The sequence below is a fragment of the Phasianus colchicus genome, chromosome 2, assembly GCF_987193195.1.
Source record: "Phasianus colchicus chromosome 2, bPhaCol1.hap1.1, whole genome shotgun sequence".
In the NCBI taxonomy this organism is placed as follows: Eukaryota; Metazoa; Chordata; class Aves; order Galliformes; family Phasianidae; genus Phasianus; species Phasianus colchicus.
Window position 1 is genome coordinate 13,619,860 of NC_143437.1, and position 18,383 is coordinate 13,638,242.

Consider the following 18,383-nt stretch of genomic DNA (forward strand, 5'->3'; position numbering starts at 1 on the left):
ACGCCAGGGCAGCAAATCAGGGTGTTAATATTGCTAAGTTCCAGTAAAACTCCTAGCCTGTCCCATTGCACTGCAGTGCTGTGCAGTGCCCACAAGGCACATGCATAACTGATCCCGATGTGCACAGGCACAGTGATAGTGACTATGGAGTGACAGCTCTGCTCCCCACCAGAGCAGCTTGTCACTGGGGCTCTTCTCAAACTGCACTGCTCAAGTTAGGCAACAAGTCTAATTCTGAAAAGACCAGTGATTTTCTGGAGAAGATGTTTCCCAGGCTCCCTTCTCTTTCCTCTCCTTGATGATATTGTGTGAAACTACTAATACAACTCAGATAAATGCACAACTCACTAAACTTTTGATTTAGCTTATTTTTTGTCTTTTTTTTCATGCACTTTCTGTAATCATTTACTGTCAAAAATAATGCTTGTTCATTCTGCTGATTAGTATGCGCTCTTAGAAATAAGCCCTTGCATAAAAGAGAAAGACCATGAAATAATTGATGGAAGTGTTTGGTAAGAAAGCTCTGCAGTTACTGGGTAAGCAGGAGGCATTCCTCACCCAACAGTGGCAAAAATCAAAAGGGACAGTGGAGCAGCCTGGAAGTTGCCCACTTCCCAATATGTATTCATCAGGTACTGCATGGGCCAGCTGGAGGGCTGGGTTTCTACAGTCAGGTGAGATATCCAGTGACAATTAGGTGCATAGGAATTTGAGTGGAGTGGACTACTCTGGATATCCTCAGACTTTGTCACAGACTTAGTTGGCAGCATTTGTTCACTAAAAGCCTCTGTTACTAATCCTGAAGGTTCTACACCCTGTAAGTCCTTGCAAAAAAGTAGTGCTGCACCCCTTTCATCACCGTTTATTGTGAGAGTCTCTTTTCTATTAAGCCTTGGGTCTCTGAAGTCATTCCCTCTGATTTTTTTAGGTCTAATGCTATGCTGTGGTGCCCATGTAATGCAATGAGAGAATTCCAGATGACTTTCAGTGGGAGTTTGTCAGGCCTGTTAAAAAGTGAAGCTCTGATTCTCTCTTGATTAGTTCTTTATCTTCAGATCATAATATTAAAAAGCTAGGGGGAGACGAAGGATAATCTTTTTGTAGCTCTTTTTCAGTTAGCTTTCACACTGACAGGTTAGGCAGAAGTGAAAATATAAACTGCTTTCACTTGTTCCATCTGTTCTCATCCAGCCTGTCGCAGTACCCTGTGTGAGGTATGTGGTGCAAGTTCTTTGTTTGCAAGACAAAGAAATAGATGAGTGTTGCTCATCTGATGTTACATGAAGCTAATGAAATATTGATCACATGCTTCACCACATTCACAGCAAATAAAAGGAATTTGCATTTGGAAATACTTATGTCATCTGTCACTGGGAGACAACTCTTCTGAAGGTGCTATCCCTCAGCAACACTGAGGTATTACTGCAGCTTTTAAGAAGGTAAATAGAAGGTGAACATTAAGTGGAAAGCAAAATTATTGAGGCAGTGACTGGAGAGTTGCATGCATTCTGAGCCTGATGGAGAAACATCTGGATTTCAGAGCTGCTTGTTGAATTCAGTGCTGCTTACTGTAAGGAAGGGTAATCTGCACAAAGAATGTTTAAGAGCATGAAACCCCTGTTCCAAAGCAGTGTGAGGCTGCTGAAATCCCTAGGGTCATGCAGGGGGAATTCCTGTACAGGAAATCAATTGGTTCAGTGGAATAAACCTCGTTTCTGTTTCCTTGCTTGGCCTTGCTCAGTTGTGGTTAAATGAGGAAAGCGGATGATAGCCATCTGGTAATCTTGCTGTTGACAGGCCTGGGTGGGAGTCCTGGCTTGTCCTCTTACCAATGCCTCCTGCAGGGACAAGCTGAGCATTTGGGAAGAGAAATGGAATATTCCACAGTTTAGAAAAAGTACAGCAAGATGGCTGTTCTACCACTGAGTGCTGCTGGGAGAGGACCTGCAGCAGTCAGTCAGTCATTCTGTTCATCTCCCCCATGCTCTTTACTCAGACCAACAAATTACCACTATGAAAGAGAGAATTTTTTCAGTAATTAATCAAATCCATTAGGAAAGACTTCCCAGGTACAACTTGCAATTTATGGTTCAGACCAAAAATCTGACTATTACACAAAAACCTTTGGTTTGATATGGGAGACCTGGCACAGGGGAGGCTAATGCTTCATGCTGCTGCCCTGTATCTACGTAAGCTGGTCCCAATAATTCTGTGATCTTTGCTCCTGTAGGTAGAGGATTCTGAGCCACACCACAACCAAATCATGTTTAAAACTCTGAATGTCTAAATCAGAAATCTTTTCCACAGCAGGTGGTAGGCAAATGCTAATGAAGGCAGTGTGCTCAATTTCTGTCATAGAAGTAGGCAGGCTACTAAGGTTTTCCTGTTCATGCTAATAGGTATTTTTTTTTTTCAATCAGCCCTTAATTCCTATAATAGTAGCAAAAACAGAGCTTCACACTTAATATGTTCTTTTAAGCTAAGAGTTGCTACTGCATGCTGATACCTACTGCCTTGGTCTCAGCTCTCTGACTACATTTTGGGTTAATGCACTGATTAATCCAGACATTAAATAAATAGAGTTTATTAGAATTTAATATTCAGTTGTAAATGAAATGTACTACTTATTTTTCATTGCCCATACACATATGCTTTGTTACACATTTATCCATAACACCAGAAAAAGTACTGAGCTGTAGTTACCCAAGCTACTGTTTCCATTGGTACGAACACAACTTTATTACTCACGTAGCTCTTCCTAACTTTCTGAAGCCACTTATCTCCATTCAAAGTATTTCAAAGTCTGTTAGTCATGCCTAACTTTTCCATTAACCTCTTCCCACTACCTCTAATAAATTACTATTCAGGCTCCTACAAATAAGGTATTTTCACCTCTGTCATAATGATTTCAGATACGCAGTTGCCCTTTAGGATATGCTCCATTTCGTCTCTGTCACGTCTTTAATGCTGTAATTTGGTACTGCATTAGGAGAAGCCGCATTACATTTTCTAGGCAATACCTAGAGCAGCATGAGTGGCCCTGTCTTTTTCCATGAGAGAAATACAGTTGCTGGACAAATTTATGATGTATTTCTCTGTGAACAAGTGACTGTTCTGAGTAGGGAGACCCTCCAAAGTTTCTGTCAGCTAACTGATGTCATCATACAGTTTCTGGGGACACTATATGGAGTCCTTGCTTTGACAGTTTAACAAATTGCCGAGTCACTGAACAGAATCAAAGTCAGCTATGCAAGTTTTACTTTACTGAGTGCATAAGACAAAACAGAATCCATCACAACAGTTGGGAATAAAGCACATACAAACACCAGTGCTTTTTCCTTAAGCTTTGCTACCATGTAACGTGCCTTGGGTGCAGGAGACATGAGAGCATCTACCATAGCATCTACAACCTCATTGCCATTTGTGCTTCCTTTGCTGAGAATGTTGTTGAAAAAGTCTGCCCGTTCCTGAACGTACTCCTTATTGTAAACTGCCTTTTCCTCTTCACTGAGTTCATTCCAGATCTCTTCAGCACTGACTGGTGGCTGAATTTTTGTAGATCGTGCATAATTTCCTGGCTGAATAATACAGACCTAAAAGCAAGATGTGAAACTTATCAAAGTGCCGTCAGTCATTCTGAATTCAGTTAAATACTATATGCAGTAAAACAGATACAAAGCTCTTTGTGAACAGATTTCTTCCAGAAAATGCTGCTTTGTGGACATTTCAACCTTGAAAACTCTACTGAAATCAAGTGTATTCCCATGATACATTTGCCATTGCAGAGGTGCTTTATTCTGACTTCCTCACTTCACTCTGATTGTTACATGTTCATGCCTCCACAGAATGCAGTAGTGCATCCTTGCTTTGTATAGAATGCTTAGTGGTGTCAATGTTTTGACAGTTATGAGGCAAATAATTTCAGTATAACTTTGATGTCTCCAAAGTGGAATGCTTGCAATTTTTCTCAGTGGCAAATCTTGCAGTTGGTGATTTTTTGTCCATTTGGGACAAAGGAAATGAGCAATTCCTGGGGAAAGAAACGCCATTTTCCCCAAGTAGGGGATAATAAAAAGAAATGGGTATATCGATACAAGTACAGAAAAGGCCAGAGGTGCTACTCCAGAGGTCTCACTGAATTAGCAAATTTCCAGATTTCTGTGCACACAGATTTAAATTCAAAGTGTACAAACTCTGCTGCTCAGCCTGTTTTCTTTGCATGCATTATTCTGCTGTTCTGCTGACTTCCGGGGACTTTCAGAGCAAGCTTAGCACTTCCAATGTGCATGCTTTTCCTGGAATACCTCAGCTAGCAGCTGGCTTGTTAAAACTGTCTGTAGATGTGCAGCGCTCAAAACTCCATGGCATTTAACTGACCTGATTTCTAAAGACTGTTAACACAATGTGAAGAAAAATGGTGCTGAGCCATATGATAGACTTGAGGATTTGACAAACATTATTTGGCAATCCGTGTTAATTTATAACCCTAAAGCCCCTGATCTGCCATCCAGCTCATCTGCCAGGGGCTACCACTGGTGCAGCAGCACTGCCACGTGCCAGCCTTTCAGCCTGCACAGCTACCAGTGCTCTGCAATCTGCTGCTGAGGCTGTAGGAACCAGCAGGAAGGGTTGCAGGTAGCCCCCCCACTGCCCCAAGTCAGACTGCGTATCTGGGAATGTCTCATGCTGCCTTTGGTAGGTTTGCCACAGGGCATCTTTCAGAACCCTTGCTTTAAACTCTTCAAAATTGCTTACTATTAGACAAAGTAATGTCAATAGTAAAATTCACGCATATATTTTAAAGAAAAGGTGTTCAAAACTTCATGTTTTGCAGCTATATGAAGTTGGCTAGGAGATATTAAGCTTTTTCTTCTTTTTTTTTTCCCCTTCCCTCATTTTCTTTAGCCTTCTTTCTAAGTGGCAGACACACGCTTTGTTTCCTGTAGGTAGCCAGCTTGCCTGGACAGAGTGCAATGGGACAGAGCCATAGTGCCATCTGTTCCTTGCCACCTCTGGGCAACCATCTCCTGAAAGCAAAAAGGGAGTAGCAGAGCAGGAGAGAGGAGCACTGAGAAGAGGAAGCTTATCTTCTGCAGGCTTCCTGCAGGGTAGATTCTGAGGCAAAGGCCAACCAGCACCGTGCATACAGTGAGAAACAGAGAAATAATTCTCATAGATACTCTGGAAGTGTTTGTCAGCCTGATCTATTATATTGTGTGCTGAGGTTATTCCAGGGGTGGGGGAACAGTAAAAATCCTAGAACCACTACAGCAGTTAACCTGTTAAACTAAGCTCTTCCATCCATTTGAGATTATCCTCAGCTAATCAGTTCAAATCCTCATCATGCTGTGTGGCGTTAGGATGTGTGAAATCACTTGCATTTTATATTTATCCAGGAGGGGCAGCTGATAGCATAGCTGTAATTTCTTCGAACATGAAGCTTATGAACAATGCTCCAAGTCTGTGTATGTAAAAGAGTACGCCAACATAAATTCTCTAGGGCATACTTTCAGTTTTAGAAGAGTATTTCAGCAGTAGAGTTACTCCAAGGAAAAAGCCCCGTGAAACTACTCCATGATCTAAACTTCAGGTCTGACCATCAGAGTTGCTTAGGTACAGCACTAAGAGCACTCCTACAGCTTCTCTTAGGTCAAGAGAATAAAAAACTACTCTACATGAATATTGCCTCTTGCAGAGTAGCTATTCCCAGATATAGGGAGGAGCTTTTAAGCTTTTAAGGATGTGAGAGAAGAGAGAGAAAAGCTTTTCTGGTAGGTGACAAGCCTTCATTTCTGATGCACAGTGCTCAGACCTGGGCTCTTTGCTCTTGCAGGTAAACCTGTGAAAGTTTCCATTGCTTTGTACTGTTAAAAGTTATTGTTAAAAGTATGGCACTGTTCAGGCAAGCCTGTCTCAGAAAGTTTTTTCACTACAGAGGATGTGAAGAAAGGGTGCAAGTTGCAGCACTGTCACAGAGATGGCATGCTACCCCAGATCTTCTAAGGGCTGCAACCACCACCCAGCTCTGCTGCCTACTGTTATTTCCATCCCACTGATTAGCCACAGAGGAGCCACCTCTTTCCAGCAGGAAGCTGTATCCATGGCTTCAGGGGAGCAGCTTTTATTGCCATCCCCTTTGCATGGATGTACGCAGCTTGCTTTGCATAAGATTAGACAGTATTTACCATTTGTCTGTTCTGGTTGCCTTGGCCACCCTCTCACCATTGTCCTGTACTCTTTTTTGAAACTACTTACTTCCCGATGCATTTCAGCTCTGGAAGAAGTTTCAGGAGTGAATTTTCTCTCTTTCTCATACAAAAAACATGTTTGAAATAGCAGGAAGTTTCACAGAGCAGCTATTTATTACATCACTTACCTGGACACCAAACTTCTTCATTTCCAGTCTTAGAGCATCACAGAATTTTTCAATAGCTGCCTTGGTCATAGAATAAATGCCATTTCCCAGAGTAAAATAGGCAATGATGCTGGACATGAAAACAATGCGTCCTGAAAAGAAAACAGCGCAAATAACAAAACTTGTCACTCTTGATCTTTAACATAGAATTGATTGCCCAAGCCTTTTGAATTGCAAGTGAGGTAGTATTTAGCACAATGTTGTTTTACAGTGCAACATGTAAAAGCTGTGCTGTGTAAATATGCAGTCCCAACAAAACTATGCACTCAACTCTGTAAAGCAGCTGAGTAAAGCAGCTGAGTTGCTCTGTAAAGTATCATACAAGCAGCTTCCTTCCATCTAGTGACACACTCTGGACCAGACAGGGGATGACAGATTCCCAATGTGCTGCTTATTCCATTTGAGACAATTGACTCAGGTAACAGAAGCTGAAAAAAGATGGAAGCAAAGCATGCCCTTAAGATCTTTAGACTGAAAAATAATAATAAAATACTGTGCTAGTAATAGGAGAAGGACTGCAAAGGAGTGAAGTGAATGATTTTCCTTTTGGTGACTACGTGACTACTAATATCATTTATGGCTATGTGACTACTAATACCATTTCCATTCTGTGTTAATGATGTCTTTGCACTGAGTTCTAGCTTAAAACTGTGCATATAAACCCATAATCAGATTGTACAGGGACAAGCTTTACCAGAGAAAGGTGACTTGACAAAAGTCTTACACAGTGCAGTCTTACACAGCTGTGCTGTGATTTCCATGATCTGCGCTGCCTTTTTTTCCTATTGTAACTCTCACCAAGTGCAGGCAGACATGCATTAAATGCACAGAGTTCTGATTTGAGGCTTTGGGCTGTGGTCTCATTCCGTTGTTTATTTGTCAGCTTCCACCAGTCAGTCACACCATACAGTAACAAATGTGTGTATGTAGTACATGTATGTGTAAATATATATTCATATCAGAGGTGAGAGAGATAATGTCCTCATAGCTAGCAATTTAGAAAACACAGTATCATCCCTATTGCTGCCACAGATGCAGAGAACATCCAGGCACCAGATTGGACCAAGTGGTACAGGCTTTTGGGCTGTCAAAAGGGTATCATGGGAATGCAGTGAAATCTGTCATTCTGGATTATGTCCCCTGCTTTCTTACACAGTCAGTGTCTGGGGTAATTCTCATATCCAGTAATGGCAGAATGACTACCAGCTTGCTGATCAAGATGCTACATCAGCTGGCCTCACTATCAGGAAAAGTTATGTTGGTCCTCTCAGAATTAGATGTTCAGTACTTGTCTGAAGGGAAATACCCTCCTTTACAAGTATTAATAATCTTGAAGCTCTTCTTGGACAGGTTGCTCATCCTGAAATGGCAGTAAGCCTTTTCCGTTGGGACACAGGCTCTGTGTAAGTGACAGTAGCATAACCTTTCCTTCCTTAGCCCACTAACTAAGCAATTTGGAGCATGCACCCGGAATGGGGGACACACTGTTCAAATTCTCTCTTTGCCTGAGGTAACTGAAACCCAGTTTTCCCAAGAGAATGTTGGGGGTTACCATCGAGCTTTAGAGCATCATAGAGTTTTAGCAGTACGCAGGACATCAAAGACAGAAATCAATGTCTCCTTGTGTAATGGCATTGTAACACATTTGCTGTTTCTCACTGTATATGCAATAGCACATTCTCTTACAAAAACTTCCAGCTTGCAGTATTTAAAGGTTGCTTTTTTTCTTCCATCAAAATATCAGCCAAAGGCAACCAAGCAGGAAGAAGCAAAGTAGGAAAAAAGAGGATGCTTTTATCTTACCAGCATTTTGTGTAACAGTGATATCTGGGGATTCCATACAAGAGCTAGCCCTGCCATGCTTGATGCTATACACACACAGTAGAGGGAATCCTTGCCTTAAAGAGCTTACAATTGAAATAGACAAGCTCAGCAAAGCGAGGAGAAAGGAAAAGAGTGTCTTTGTTTCCCAAATGCAGATGGAGAAGGAACAAACTGCAAAGCAATTGAGACATTCTGCAATGCTGTAGAGAGCTATTCAAGCCATTTCTCATCAGAAGCAAGGGCAAAGCACATGCATATGGAGGTTCATGCTACAGCATTTATCCCATTTGATACCATGCATCTCTGTATGGCACTGTTTCACATACGTGGGGTTTCTCTGCCCAGAGTCATAGAGAGGATCTCGTCAGGCCTGAAACTGGAAGCTGGATGTCTCTGGTTCACCTCTGTATGATCACTCTTCCTCTCCTAAACGCCACACAGTAAAACACTAAAGCCTACATAAAAGAAGTTAAGCAGGAGTTTATTGGATCTTTGTCTCCTGATTGGCAGTGCTTACAAAATGTTTCCTGGGCTTCATAACCTGCTGTAAGCATTTTTTTTACTCTCTGTTTTTAGCGAAATACTGAGATAATTCATTGTTTGTAAATACTTTTTTTTTTCCCCTTGTGTATTGCAAAGATGGAATCTTTAAGGGTTCTTTTCCTCTTAGGATTTTAGCATCTTCTTAGGATCATTCAGGCCACACAGAAGGAAGCTGTCATTCCAGTTCAGTGAAAGACAATTAAGGCTTCTTTTATAGGTGCTACATTACCCTGATTATAGTAATCTAATTATTCTACAACTTCAAATAACAGTGGATTAGCATTACCCTTGTATTTTCTTAGCAGAGGAAGAAATGCCAGGGTTGTCCTGATGCTCCCAAGAAGATTCACATCCGCAAACTTTTCATATTTCTCCATTGACAGCCACCCCGTCTCACCAAATGTTGAAATTCCTGCATTGTTCACAAGCCCCCAAAAACCTAAAGGAGAGAAATACCTTAGCAAGCATCTTTTGCTGAAAAAAAACACCCCGTGGCAACCAAACAACACTAGTGAGCTGAACCCCTGATAACAACTTTTCAGTTGCATTATCTTTTTGTCTTTCACTTATAAATGTGGGAATGTTTTGTTTAATAAAGGGATGTAATTTTGCCCACTATCTGGACAATGTAAGTCTCAGTGCTATTTAATAATCACTCACTTTATAGTCTCCTTAAGTTATTTATGAATAACATGATCTGGGAGACTACTTATTACTGCCAATGCAGTGTATCATGATATTTTAATTACTTGAATCCCACTGTGTGCAATGAGCAGCTTTGTGAAAATTACATTAAGCAGTCTAAAGGCTAAGGGGTAATATTTTTAAAGAGCGTGACTAATTTAGGAGCCTACGTTTTTTTCAGGATTTCGAGCTTCAGTTCCTTCTGAAATCAGACACAGCTGGGTACACAGGCACAGCACTGACTAAAGCAGCCCAGTAAGGTTTGTGGCTATGGTGTTTTCTGGATTTCTTACCCTTGGTCAGCTCTATTCCACCTAACAATGGTTGTAGAACCCAACCCCCTAAAATGCAATAAGATTTCAGCATTTACAAGCAGATTTCTACAGGCAGCAGAGCTTGTTCTGACATAACTACATCAAGCCCTTTAGCCCAAAGCCACAGAACATTTCATGCAAGCATTGTGCAGCGCTCGGAACCTTGGTTGTTGGACATGCTTTTTGCTGAAGTGTGGCAGTGCTCGCAGATTAGAGCTGACAAGCTGACTAAATGCTGATGAAACCACACTGACTTGTTCTAGCCCACAGAGCACTTGTCTACAGATGTATGGTAAAGCAGTAAGTGACATGGTGCTTGTGAAAGCATTGCTGTTTCTGTTCTCAGACCCTAACTTAGAGTATCTCAAGGGTGACCAAGAGTGTAATTAAGAAGTACTCAGGGTGGTCTGAGAAATAACTAAGTTTGCAGCTTGTTTCTGCTGGCCTTGCCAGTTTTGCTGATGAGATGTTATACACGTCTGTTTGAGGTAAATCATTGTATTCTGATGCCTTCTGCATGATCTCCAGGTCTAGGTTTCTGGCAGGGCAGTGGAGAACAGTGCCTCTTCCATCCCCTAGATAGAGAAGGGATGTGTGATTCCTCCTGTATCCATAGTGGAGTAGATGGGACCTTTGATTACCCTGGTGAAAGTGCTGCAGAAACCCTTTCTTTCTTTTCTTTGTGAACTTCCCCAACAAAGCTACTGTGATGGTTTCATTGTATCTCGGTCCTTCCACTGCTCTGCCAGGAACTGCTAATTCAGGATTTCATTCACAGAAGTAGTTAAAGTTGAAACAGACAATTTTTAGAATTACTTTGGAAAGCAGAGCTCTGTAAGCATTCCTAATATATAGATACTGTTGTGCTACATAATGCAACTCAGTGCTTAAAGAAACAAGGTTCTTTCAGTGAATGTCTCATTTGCAAAGCACTCAGAACAGTAATTTACCACATGGAACTTAAATAATTCTGTCCTCCAAAGTGAATAGACCATCATGTAGGGGTCTGTAACACAGCAGGCCTTGACATTGGACCTCTCTCATGACCATAGATACAGTCTGTCTTCTGTCTTACTCATTGTGCCTGTCCTTTGCATTCCCCTCTTTGGCACTGCCCCAAATGTTGGTAGGACAGAGGAGAGGAAATGGACCAAAAAATCAGCCCCTCGAATTTACCATCCCAGGTATCCTTCTTTTCCCTGCTGCTGCTCTGTTGTCCCAGGTCTTTCCATCATTCTGTGGCTTGATTTCCCCTTCTTAAAATGGAACTAAGGCCATGGGACTGGCTTCCTTGTAGAATGTTTCACTGGATTAGAATCCTCCAAGAGCTAATTGTCAACATTTGTATACTTGCATGTGAACTGATCTGCAGATGGACTGAGTAGCTGCATACTCCATCTGGTTAGGCTGCACTGCAGGTCTCTCTACTCAGGTTTATTTTTAAAGAAGCACAAGCCAAACTGAAGTCTGACATCACTGGCAAAGCTGTTCCTTGATCTTTTCTAATTGAAACAAAAATGTCATTTTGCTTTTGCCACTGCATCCTGCACAGCACAGCAAGAACATTTGCTCCACATACCCCAGAATTCACAAGGTCTTCAGAAATACTGCCGTTGGACTTTAAGCGATTGATTTTCTTTCTCTAAACTATGAAATACAGAATTTAATTTGCAAGGTAAAGGTTTTCTCTTCAGCTGCTTGCCAGCTTCCCTCCTGCACTTCAAAGACCCAAGGTGATTTGTGATAAGGCTAGCCCATGTGTACAAACATGCAGAGTTACTAGAATAACAGCTCCTTCTTGCTTTTCAATGGCCAGATCAAAGTCAAGGGGAAAAAAAATTCCTTGAGTTAAACTGAAACAGACTCTTTTGAGGAAAAGATTAAGTAAAATATAAAAAGAGACTTTGCTCAGAGTCAGCTCAAAGTATCTTATTTGCCCTCAAGTGAAACATACTGTTCCTCAGCAGAACATTCTGACATCTCCAAATGGGAAAACTTCTGAAGTATTCTACAAATCTTCTTGCCACTTCTTTTGGTTGAATCAATTTGCCAAATGCCACCCAAATAATGAGCAGTTTGTTATAGCCACATACCACTTTCTTTCAAAACAGTGACTACCTCATGAAAAACAACCTGCCTAGCTTTGCAATCAGGTTGCTGGAATCAGTTTTCATCTTCCTTTCTTGAAACACGTGAGGTAAGAGTTAATGTGATAAGCCTGCATGCAAAATATTTTGTACGTTTGCTTAGACAAAGCAGCTCAGGGAACCTGAGAAATACAGGCATAGGAGAGAAGTCTCCAAGACCCCTCCAGTGACACCAATGGCTGGGCTCCTCTCGCCTGTTCCCTGGGTGCCTGATTCTGTATAGGGTTTCCTAAGTACAGCATGTCACACGCAAATAACAATTTGTTGGATCCTACAGAGGGAAGGGATCCCAGGTGGCAGTTTTCAGCACAGAATCAGACACGATTTCAAAACTAGGGTCTAGCCAGATGCGGGAGTACTTCCCGTGCTCAACAACAGGATTCCTGAGGAAAATCTAGGGGCTGTCTGCAATACAGAAACATAGTGGCCATAAAAAGCTCTGAGAAGATCTGTGCATCTGTTGAAAGACTTCTGGTCAGAATATCAATGGCATGGTCCTTGGTAGAACTCAATGTGAATCTCTGATATCTAGAGCCAGTCAGTTCACTGCTTCCTAGAAGGACAGGGCACAAATGAGATTAAACAAAACAGCTGAAGGAAAGAGACATCACATTGCCTCAGAGTGTCTGTGCACAGACATGTCAAAAGAAAAGCAGCTGAAGATTTGATCCGGAGGCAAAAATTGCTCAGACTGTCATAACAGAACTCAGTTTGGGGCACAGCTTAGGAAGAGGAGTGTGAGACTGTACTGCAGCAGGCAGGAGAGAAATAAACTGGCAATCAGAAAGAGATCTTCACTGATCTCTGCTTTAAGAAAATGGATTCTGAGGACAGAGATTAAGAGAGATAGCAGAGGATGTAAAGAATCACTTTAGGAAACCTAACTTAAGATTAGTGAGGCTTTCAGGAGAACACTGGCTCACAAATAATGCCCCAGATAATTACTGCTTCAAAGCATGTTGTCCAAAAAGCACATATCCAAAGTCTGTATTTAGACCCAAGAGATACCTGATATTCTTTCCAGAAACTTTTATTAAAGTTTTCTTCCTGTTCAAGTCAATCAAGCTGTGTGTTCACAAAACACACATTTCTGTCTGTGTTCACATGTCTGTGAAAGCACTCGCACAGGGAAGATACCTAAATTCAACCACATTTTCAAAATTCAAATGTGTGTTTTTGATTTCACTGATTTTTGGAGTTTCTTAGTTAAACTGGGACTCTGCAAAAATGGCAGGCTCTTTCCTGAAGGATCCCAATAATAAAGGAAATTAGCCAAATGGAGTAGAATGTGATGTCAACTTCCTAGTGAAAAATGCAGAGAGGAAGCAAACCAGTCTGCTTGAGGGAAATGTACGGTGTCCATCGTAACAGGTCAGCTGAGAGTCCTGAGTTTCAGATTCGTATCTTCTAGAGTCACAATCCATTCCTCCAAATGTTATGCTGTGGTTGTCTTCATTGTGAGAATAAGTCTATTTGTGTATGATGCCTGGGCTGAACTATGGTACCATGGGCATACTGCAAGGACTCTATGAAAAGGAAATCTTAATTAAGTGGAGGATAGTATATGATAACCTAGTGATGAGAGGTAGGACCAAAATGAATATCCTTGTCTTCCACAATGCCATCTACTCAGAACAGGAAAGGATGAGAAATCAGGTTTTAAGTAGAAGAAAATCCAAAAAATACTGATGTTTCTGTAAGTACTGGGAGAGTTAGCAAATAGCAAACCATCAAGCTGTTTAACTGCTTTCTCACTGTTTTGGTACATCTTCTAAAGTTTTAGTTGGAAATGGATTGCATTAAACCTAGAGATAGATGAAGTTATTCCTTTCTGAGCATTTTTGAATATACAGGAGTATTTTAGTGATCTAAACATAGATCCTAGCATGCCAGTGTGACATATTTAATATCTTTTTTACCTGAATGGGATTGGCTGTTGTAAAGAAAAGAGAGGGAACAGTCCCTAAACAAATCCTTGTGTGACTCTGGGGACAGAGGCTTCTCTCTCAGTTTCTACAGGGATTCTTTGAGTAGAATTACCCCAGGCAAAGGAAGGGGAAAGCATAGGCAGCAGAGTTCAGCAGGATTTACAAACTAGAAGGTATACAGAGCACTTTCAGTAACTGTTTTAAAGGTGAATGCTTTCATAGCTTTTAAAATAAGCGAATCTAGGTTTCACTGTTGTTGTAGATCACACTGATTTACCTTCAGCACCACTCACTGCATTTCTGCATCTGTTTGTACTGTATGTACAAAAACAAAAAGCAGATTTTCTTGCTGACAGATGACTATTTAAGACAGTCTACTGGACTCACCGTCTACTCTTTGCTCTCCCTCCTGCAAATATCTGACACATACTTGATTTTCAGCATGGTTAGTCTCATGCTGCGGACCCCTAGATGCTCCATGATCCACTAGGGAAAACTCACTGCAGAGTTCCTTCTCCAGTGGGAAATTAAGGCACACCCTTTGCTGTTCACCCTTTGGGAACCGCTGGGCAGCAGGTGAAGTGTTCACAGCCACAGCCACACATTTTTCTCTCCTTCTAGGTAATTTCAGAATATAAATGAAATGGTTCAGAGTTCTCTTTGCAGTGAAAAGAAAAAACGATCCACATTAAAAACAATCTTTGGCCCGAATGTAAATAAATGATTGTCTTTATCAAATAAAATGGTTCACTTAAGAGTTAACCTTCAGTTGAACTTCACTGAAACTATTTTTATAAATTAGCAAAGGAAATATATCTATTTTTAGAGGTGCCAAGAAGGAACACTCCTTCTGAAATCTTTTGCTTGAAGACTATATAAGTAGTGTCCTCATAGTTTCATTACATTTGAGATAAAAATATTTTATAATTGTATTTTATAAATTATGAAGACAACCTGTGGCATTCGCTCCATTAACACCAGCTATTAAAATAGCTCCTTTGCTCCTTCTTGTTTAACAAATGTAGGAAGATTACTTGATAATTGGGAGTTTTCCCGAATGGCCTGTGTTCTATCTGCTTCTATGAAATTACATTTTCTTTTCTGCCTTCACAACACAAACCATCATGCTGCTGCAGCCCAAAAGCAACAGAAAAATATTTCATGAATTCTGTGCCCAGTGCTGCATTTTGGGTCTAAGGGCCTGTCTGAAAAGCCTTCTCTGCATACGCAGTGTGCGCGCAGTATCTGCATTTCAACACCAACTGTGCCCAAGGGTCCCCTTCCGCAAGAAGTGGTGAGATCTGCCTTGATCTGAAGGCATGCTCACATACCTACAAGCAGCAGGGGTAACCAGCAAGTTCATGCTGAGCTGTGGACTCAAGAGTCTGCACGAACACAACCACCGCATGAACCACCAGAATTACAGGGTAAATTGACTTATCTGTAACCCAGAGTTTCAGGTGATCCAGTCCTTGTGCCCCATCTGGCCTGTAAGAGCTTTTGTGGGTCATCTGCGATGTGCCTGCAGCTTGGGAAGGAGCCTGAGAGAGAAAGGCTCTGCCTCTTAATCAGATAAGGTCAAGATCAACCATAAATACATGGACTTAATGAGCAGCATTGAGGCTTTTTCTTACTTCACGTCTCATTTCATCCCCTTCCCAAGGTGCTAAGGAATGAGGCAGACAGGCCTTGTATGGGAAGCTATTTCTGCATGCTTTACTCTCTGCTATGAGCAGGAACCGTTGGTCTGTAATTGAGGGAATCATTTGAGTTGGGGGTGTGTGAGCTGAGCCATGTGCATCCCTCAGCAGTACACTGGCTCCTTCTGCCTGGCAGCCCTACCTATGAAAGAGTGGAAACGTGGCCCTTCTGCACATACCGTCACAGCTTCTGAGGTGGTGAACTGGGATGTATGCTGCCTACAGTTACTGTGCCATTTAGACTCCATCCATTCTCTCTGGAGCATGCTCCCTGCAGGGTGTACGGTTGCCAGATTTCCTTCTAAATGACCCTTCTGTGAACTAGCTTATCAAACCCCAACTTGCACTGAGAGGCGACAGGCACAGCAGCTGCCTTCTGCGTTTCTTTATTCCCTCTTTCACAAAACACGCCTAGAAATCTCTCCCTTCCCCGCTGCCTGCTGTGCATGCCCGCGTTTCGTTCCCAGCTCTGTCTGCAGACAGCTGCAGAGGGTTTCCAGGGGCAGCCCTGCCGCCGGCGGTGTCCTCAGCTGCCGCACAAGGGACGCGCACCCACCTCTCACCCACGTGTGCGTGCTTCGCTGTCGTTTGGGGCTACGGCCTCCCGTTTGTGTCCCGCTTAACAAGGGGCACTGGTTTTTTAACACAAACCGTTGTTATTGCCGCTAGTAGTAACTGCAGTTAGCACCGCTAATAGCCGCGCTCCCTAGCAGCGCTCGGGCAGCCGCGCCGGCAGCCCTCCGAGCCCCGCAGCCGCTCGATGCCCTGCGGCCTGCCGCCCCTCCCGCCGCCCGATGGAGGCCGCCCGCCGGCCGCGGAGCGGGGCTCCCGCCGCGCCCCGCCGCCGCTCACCTCGCTCGGGCAGGTGGCTGAGCACCAGCTCCTTGGCCGCCAGCACGTCGCGCCCGCGGGTGACATCGAGCCGCAGGACGCGCATCCGCCCGGCGTCCGCCGCCGCCTCCCGCTGCAGCCGCCGCGCCCCCTCGCCGCCGGGGCGGAGGCAACCGGCGAACACGGTGAAGCCGAGGCGGTGCAGGCGCAGCGCCAGCAGGTGCCCGAAGCCGCTGTCGCAGCCGGTGATGAGCACGGCCCGGCCGGCCGGCTCTAGCGCGGCCGCCTCCCGCCGCCACCGGCGCGCCAGCAGCAGCAGCGGCGGCAGCGGCAGCAGCAGCAGCAGCAGGAGAGGGGCCGCGGCCCACATACCGCCCCGCCGCCGCGCCGTGCGGACCCGCGGAGCTGAAGGGCGGCGGCCGGCCCCCGCTACCCCTCCCCGGTGGCCGTAGGCACCGCCCCTGCCGGCCGGCGGCCCGGAGAAGCCCGGCGCTTGGCGGTGCGACCTGCCGAGCCGCGCGCCCGCCAGCCGCCGCGGAAGGACCGCAAATTCCCCACTCCGAGCTTCCTGCTTGCTTTGAGGTAGCGCAGTGCGAGTCAGAAGCGAGTTGGATTGTGCCGAGTGCTAGCCTGGCTTGTCAGGAAAAGTGGTAGTGCGTTGGAATAGGCTGTCCAGAGTGGTGTTGGAGTCACCGTCCCTGGAGGTGTTCAACTTAGGCAGAGAGAGACCTATTTTTGTGGTCAGTGGTTGGACTAGATGACTTTTCCAATCTTAACAATACTATGATTCTAGTAATCCCAGCACCAAAGCTACCACGGACAGCTCTGCTTCTCCCCTACTTGATTTCCATCACTGCAGAAGACTTTGGTCATAGGGCATGAAATGAAAGCATCTTGAGTATTTCGAGATCCATGAGATGGGATTTTTTAATTCATCTTCTGTATTATGCTATAGCTGTCCTCTTAAATCAATGTGGTTTGCTATGGCCCATGTCTGTGCCTGCTATGTGGTGTCAGGTGCCTGTAGGTATTCCTTGGTGGAGTCTGTTTCTGTTTTCTGTAGGCTGAAAGGACAGTTATACTCTGCTGAACAAAGGTCCCTGAGTGCTGACTACAGGAGTCATTTGATTAAGCAGTGGTTTCTCTGTTCTTTCTTTCATCTGAGAAAGTCTCCAAGCAGCTGGTGGAAGGGGCAGGCTCCTGTGAGTAAAATGACATGGAAAGAACTGGATGCCTTCATTAATTGTGATTTAAAGTTGGCATGTAAGACTACAAAGGGGGCAGAGTCATTCTTTGATATATAGACACTAACAGAGGAACCACTGGGCTTAACACATATAGAGATGTTCCTATATATTTGCCTGATTTGGACCCCTGTAGCTCCAAAATTAGCCTTGTCCATGTTTAGTAGTTTGTCTTAAACAGGCCCTGTATCTGGCTGTAACTGAGGTGTTCTAGAGTTGGTAGAGCTCTGCTGTCTCCAAAAACAGCACTTGTCCCTGGAATCAGCTATTTTATGTTTGTGTTGAGATCTCTTTGCACTAATATGGAGTGTTTGAATGACATTCTAAGGAGAAAAGGAATAATTACTGTTTAAATCTCTTTTCCATGGGCCGCAGCGTTCGTGTTTCTTTACTCTTGTCAGCTGCTGGTCTGCCCATATTTGCTTAGGCTTTAAATTGTTCTGTGTGGTCTCTTCTGCACTGTTCAAGTCCCCAGTAGGCATTGCACAATAGGACTTAGAGCCTCCAGTGTCTTGGAAAGCCACAAGGAAGGGGGTGGAATGGTTAAACTCAAGATAAGATGTCTAGATACCATCCTCAGTGGTGCTGATAGTGCTCCAGCACACTAGGAGATGCTGCCCTTTTTTAGCTTTCAGAAAATCACTTGATCTTCCGTAACCCTGAGTCACAAAGCATTGTCTTTACATTAAAAAAATATTATGCAACCCTCAAAATCATGAGAGTTGATAACCATCTGTCCTCCCGCCAGTTTCC

At 43.5% G+C, this 18,383-nt stretch overlaps 2 protein-coding genes across 8 annotated transcripts in view; one reads left to right on the forward strand and one right to left on the reverse strand.

The window, feature by feature from the left end:
• Positions 1-18,383, forward strand: part of PAK5 (p21 (RAC1) activated kinase 5) — a 323,333-nt gene that overhangs the window by 159,950 nt on the left and 145,000 nt on the right. The window lies entirely within an intron of this gene.
• On the reverse strand, positions 2,521-16,762 carry LOC116231936 (D-beta-hydroxybutyrate dehydrogenase, mitochondrial-like). The gene is made up of 4 exons (XM_031597948.2): positions 16,408-16,762; positions 9,069-9,221; positions 6,377-6,507; positions 2,521-3,593 (listed from the first exon to the last, which is right to left on the reverse strand). The coding sequence occupies exons 1-4, from the start codon at positions 16,754-16,756 to the stop codon at positions 3,246-3,248; spliced, it is 981 nt and encodes a 326-aa protein (XP_031453808.1). The 5' UTR covers positions 16,757-16,762; the 3' UTR covers positions 2,521-3,245.

What these genes read in the sequence shown, in the direction of transcription:
- LOC116231936 (XM_031597948.2), bottom strand. Translation starts at nt 16,756, where the DNA reads ATGTGGGCCGCGGCCCCTCTCCTGCTGCTGCTGCTGCTGCCGCTGCCG. An exon ending in CAGCCACCTGCCCGAGCGAG is followed by an intron (nt 9,222 to 16,407) that starts GTGAGCGGCGGC and finishes TCTCTCCTTTAG; the next exon opens with GTTTTTGGGGGCTTGTGAAC. An exon ending in TCTGCTAAGAAAATACAAGG is followed by an intron (nt 6,508 to 9,068) that starts GTAATGCTAATC and finishes TTTTCTTTTCAG; the next exon opens with GACGCATTGTTTTCATGTCC.